At 27.1% G+C, this 5,516-nt stretch overlaps 1 protein-coding gene across 1 annotated transcript; it reads right to left on the reverse strand.

Annotated features, from left to right (window-relative positions):
- Window positions 1-1,817: 1,817 nt before the first annotated feature.
- On the reverse strand, window positions 1,818-3,906 carry LOC119670534 (peptidoglycan-recognition protein LF-like). The gene is made up of 4 exons (XM_038080834.1): window positions 3,588-3,906; window positions 3,119-3,485; window positions 2,327-2,478; window positions 1,818-2,251 (listed from the first exon to the last, which is right to left on the reverse strand). The coding sequence occupies exons 1-4, from the start codon at window positions 3,774-3,776 to the stop codon at window positions 1,850-1,852; spliced, it is 1,110 nt and encodes a 369-aa protein (XP_037936762.1). The 5' UTR covers window positions 3,777-3,906; the 3' UTR covers window positions 1,818-1,849.
- Between the last annotated feature and the right edge of the window lie 1,610 nt (window positions 3,907-5,516).

The following is a 5,516-nucleotide window of genomic DNA, read 5'->3' on the forward strand; positions in this document are numbered from 1 at the left end:
AGACTTGGAGAACAGATTAGAACAAAATATTTATTCAAACAAAGTTTATTATTTAAATTCTATAACAAACTAATATTATATTAATTAAGACTTTGATTTATTTAAATAGAAATTAAATATTATTACACATAAGTAGTATTTTACATTTAAACCTTGTTTTATTTAAATTTTAGATAATATTACTAAGTGTTCAGAATGTCTATATAATTATCAAATATTTACATCTAATTGCTTATCAATATATTATTTATGTAATTATTTATTATTAATTATTATGTACTCCAATGGTTCCAATGTTTAATCTCATCATATAAAGCTTGACCTGAACTTGACCTGACCGCAAGTTGTGTATGCCCAAAAAGTTTATAATCTTCCGATAGCTTGCCCAATTGAACCCCAAGTTCTATTAATGATTTTGCTGTATCTAATGCAGTTTATATATATATATTTATATATGTATCGGAAAATGGTACTTTTAGTTTTATTGTTTGCCTGCTACGGTCAATTTATTAGTTTGATTGTTATTATTTTATACATATATATTTATATATATGTATGAAACATCAGCCAGGGAACTAGTTTAAAATTTATTGACTGGAAATATACACATATTACAAGCATATTATATATTTTCACATAATGGTAATGGAGGAATTCAAATATGAGAAATCATTTAATATATTAACAGTGTTGTTTTGTTTTTTTATTTCTGACGAATTTAACTATCTAAACGATACAAAAGATTATAATCGATATATAGTATTGTTAGCTTTTTTGAAAAGAATCAATATCCCTTTTTCGAGATATCGCTACTTTGTTCTGTTCTATCTACACTATCCAAGAATCACATTTATTGGATTTGTCTTTGTCTGTATCATTGAGTATTAATGAATTTAAATAATTAACTATAAGTCTAGTCCATGTACTTTTGAAAAGAGCATATTTAAATTTTTCTATCACACCATTTTCTACACATATATTTCATAAGTTATTGTCAATTGTCGGAATGTCTCTCGTCAAAGTATGATATCACTGACTTAGTAAATAATTTTGAGTTGTGTTAGCAGTTTTTAAAAGGATTTTAAAAAGGATAATATTTCACCACATGTATGTATCCCTACACACGAAATTTCGAATACTGAATTTTCTTGGTTCTTATAGTAGTTTTCTATATAAAAGGTTTAAATTATAAATTGTATTTCATCAGAAACATAGTTTAATTACATAAAATCTCTATCGGTGTTTATCTAATCGCAAATATAGAAATTTGTTGAAGGAAATAATTTATTGCTGTACTGATTTTGATATATTCATACTTTTTTCTATTCCATCTCCACTGTCTATAAATTCTTGGTCAATATTTTCAGAGGACTTGTTTCAACTATCGCTTGATAAAAGTTTGAAGTGTTATTCTTAATATAATAGCAATGCTTTTAGAAGCATCAGCAACAATACGAGTATAAAAATTTTATTGTTGTAGATTTCTATTGCTATTGTGGTAGTCGGTTATCAAGTTCATTACTCGACATTGTGAATACCACTTCTGTATTTTTGGCATGTTTCTATTAATTTAATAAAATAATTAATATCATTATTATTATATTTTTGAAATTGAAAAAAAAATATTTATCTTTTTATTAAAATATGATTTTTTAACAATTTGTTTTACTATCCATATATTCGAGTTAAAAACTTAACCATTTTTTTTTTATATTTTATAAAACATTTACAAAATTATGAATTTAATGTATCCAAATAAAAACTATACTAACATCTATTTGAAATATATGTATATCTATATATCTATATATCTACGTAACCAAGTGCTAAATATTTTTAAATATAGTAATTAATCAGTAGTAGTACTAGGACTTTCTGACCATTGTGGCCAGCTTTTAAAGCTTTCATAAAGTGCATCTGCTGCTGTTATGCCGGCATTTGGAACGATCTTCTGGGCACCATAAATTTTGTAATCTTCTGTAAGTTTACCCAAACGCACACCTTCTTCAAGTAAGAGTTTGCTCACACTCATTTGTTTTTCATTTGGTTCTACATTTTTAAATGTTCCAATGAATGCTAAACTGATACTTCTATCATTCCAACCTTTGAGATGTGCTCCCACATTATCCCAACCGCGTCCTTCATAAACATTTCCATCACCACCGATTAGAAAATTGTATATTATATCATCATAATGTGTGGCTTCTATATTGTATGTTTGTAAGATGCGTACACGATAGGTGCAAGTGGACTGAATATAAAAAATAAAATATAATTCGGTTATTTCTTATAAATTTTTTCTTTATAATGTGTTTTAATATATTACTTGTGTGGTGCAATTTTCTGTATTAGTAGATGAAACAATAACTTTAGATACCGGCAAATCAAGAGATAAGAGCGGTTTTAAAGGTAACTGTGCAAACCAACCATCTCGTGGTACTATTCTCAATACTTTTCCACTACCCAAGTTATCTTTGTCTGAAATTGAAAAGCATATATGTATGTAAACTAATTTTTTATTATTATATATAATTAATTTTAAGAATTATTTTATGTAAAAAGGATGATATATTGAACAAAAAATAAGTTTTTTTCTTCTACTGTTACCAACAATTATCTGCAGATATAAGACATAGACACATATTTATAAATATATAAGGTCAACTTATATCTGCATATATCTACCATAAATATAATAAATATTTAAAATATTTTTCTTAGAAATTACCTTATAAAAATAAAGGTAATTTAGATAAAAATTGAATATCATTCTAACGAAAATTGCAACTATATTTACAATAACTATATTTGTACAAAAGTATTTAAGAGATTTGGACAAAGGATTGGAACAAAATGTTTATTCAAACAAACTAAAGTTTATTTTTTAAATTCTATAAAAGTAACAAACTAATATTATATTAAGTAAAACTCTGATTTATTTAAATAGAAATTTAATATTATTATAGATTAGTAATATTTTACATTTTTACATCATTTTATTTAAATATTAAATAATATTACTAAGTGTTCGTAATATCTTTATAATTATCAAATATTTATATCTAATTGTTTTTCAATATATTATTTATATACTTATTTATTATTAATTGTTACGTACTCCAATGCTTCCAATGTTTAATCTCATCATATAAAGCTTGACCTGGACTTTCAGTAGCCGCAAGTTGTCTATGTCCAAAAAGTTTATAATCTTCCGACAGCTTGCCCAATTGAACCCCAAGTTCTATTAATGATTTTGCTGTATCTAATGCAGCTGCGCTTGGAAGAACTTTTTCAAACATGCCAATAAATCCAATACTTATGCTACCAGCGTTATAACCTCTAGCAACCGCACTTTGATAATTCCATCCACGACCTTCATACACATTTCCATCGTTACCAATTAGAAAATTATAACCAATCTCAAAGAAATTAAGACTTTTCATTTGAAAATTCTGAATATCTCTCACAATTTGAGCACATCTCTTCTAAATAATCAATCAACAATAATATATATCATATATTATAACACATAATAATATTAAAACAAATACATACAAAAAATGAATGATTAATTTTATTTTACTTACATTATCGTCACAATTATTACTAGCTGTATGCGCTATTATTACTCTAGTTGCTGGTAAATCCAATTCCGTTAGTTCCCCCGTAGCATCTAATCCTTTCCAGTCATGTTTCGTTAGTATAGAAATATCTCCACTGACCATATTAATTATTAAAAATATGCAACAAAACAATGAAATATTTTCCGGCTTCATATTTTCAAAAATTAGCAGAATACACTAACTTTCAGCTCAAGTTTCAATAGAACAATGTGTCTCTTTGACTGAAACACTGAAATTTATAAATTTAAACACTGCAGCGAATTTCTCTGATAGCCTTTGGTACTTTTTTTTTCTAGATTGCAAAACTCTTCACCCCTACAATTGATGTAATTGGGTATTATAAACGCACCGATGAGTTGGTAACATTCAACTAATGCTAAAACTAATGCTAGACTAGTATGAACCGCGCAAAAGACAACTACATTCAGAAACTAAATGTGTGATAGTCTGCCGTGGGTTTTTCAAAAAATTATTTAAAACCAATAAACCAATAAATGTCAATATATTTATAGTTTCATTATATATAGTATATAAATTATGTATATAATTTATATATATATAATATGATATATAAATTTGTATTATTTTTTTCACAATTTTATTCGATGGGAAATCTCTAGAACTAATTGTTTTATAATTTGAATATGTATGTAGAATGTTAATATTAATTAAATTATATTGTTTAACTTATAATCACTAATGTTATGTGCTACTAAGTCGGTTTTCTTTAAATAAATTATATTTCAAGATTGTATTTTCAACTATATGTGCTCTCTTTTAAGAGCGGAACTCAGCACTCAAACTGTAAACATTACAATATCTACTAAAAGTACTTATCCATTAATTGCTTGCGTCACAAAAATAAGAAAAAGAGTTTTATACATAATAGCAAATATTTACAAATCTTTTTCAACTTTAAAGAGGAATCCCCTTAAAATTTATGACAAATACAGCCAGCTATCACCAATTGTGAAACACCATACATGACATATTTACAATTAATTGCTGAAAATCACGCTATGATCTCAGTAACTTTAGTTATAATAAAAAAAAAGAAATTTCTAGTTATTATTTATAACAAAAAATTTAATAAAATTATTAGCATTTTTATATGAACCTCAATATATAAATGAAGTAATATTTATCCATCACAAACAGTATTTATTACATAAATATAAAAGCTTGTACATAATATTATATGAAAAAATAAATATATAGTGAATTATTTATCTAATATCATACATGTATACAATATAAAAATATATAACATATTATCCGATACTGTATAAAGGAAAGCATAAAGGAAAGCGAAATTACGCTGGGCGTCAATGTGTTCCTACCTTAAATGTCAGAGATCGTTACTTGATGAAGGTTAGGTTAGGTTAGGTTACTGGGGCCGTCCGAAGACTCACTTAGACCATGAGGTCCATTGTGATACCCTAAAGAATTTGACACCTTTCCCTATAACCACTTGGTATTGGCTACAAAGCCATTGACACGAGCTATGGAAATAGAATCTAGCTCTCTTAATGAATAGAAAAAATTAGACCCTAAGTAGGATAGTCTATGTCTTGCGAAGGCAGGACACTGTAGCAGAAGGTGTGTTGGTGATTCCTCTTCATCATCCTCCATGCAATGCCTACAATGTAAGGAGGTCCTGATGTTGAGCCTCAAGGCATGTCCTCCCAACGGGCAGTGTCCCGTAATAATTCCCACTATCCTGGATAAATTTGCTCGGGATAGATTGATTAATTCCCCCGATCTTTTCTTACTTATTTTTGGCCAAAATTCCTTGGTTTTTATGCAGTTGGTTACTGTTGACCATCTTCTTTCAAACATTTGGTATGTCCATAATTTTATTCGGTGCCGACAAGAAGCAATTGGTATACCCAC

The sequence above is a fragment of the Teleopsis dalmanni genome, chromosome 1 (assembly GCF_002237135.1).
Source record: "Teleopsis dalmanni isolate 2A chromosome 1, ASM223713v2, whole genome shotgun sequence".
NCBI classification, from domain to species: domain Eukaryota; kingdom Metazoa; phylum Arthropoda; class Insecta; order Diptera; family Diopsidae; genus Teleopsis; species Teleopsis dalmanni.

Bases quoted from the DNA above. Each gene is read 5' to 3' on its own strand.
- LOC119670534 (XM_038080834.1), bottom strand. From the start codon at position 3,776: ATGAAGCCGGAAAATATTTCATTGTTTTGTTGCATATTTTTAATAATT. The intron at 3,486-3,587 runs GTAAGTAAAATA...TTGATTATTTAG, and splicing joins GTAATAATTGTGACGATAAT to AAGAGATGTGCTCAAATTGT. The intron at 2,252-2,326 runs GTAATATATTAA...TTTTATATTCAG, and splicing joins CAGAAAATTGCACCACACAA to TCCACTTGCACCTATCGTGT.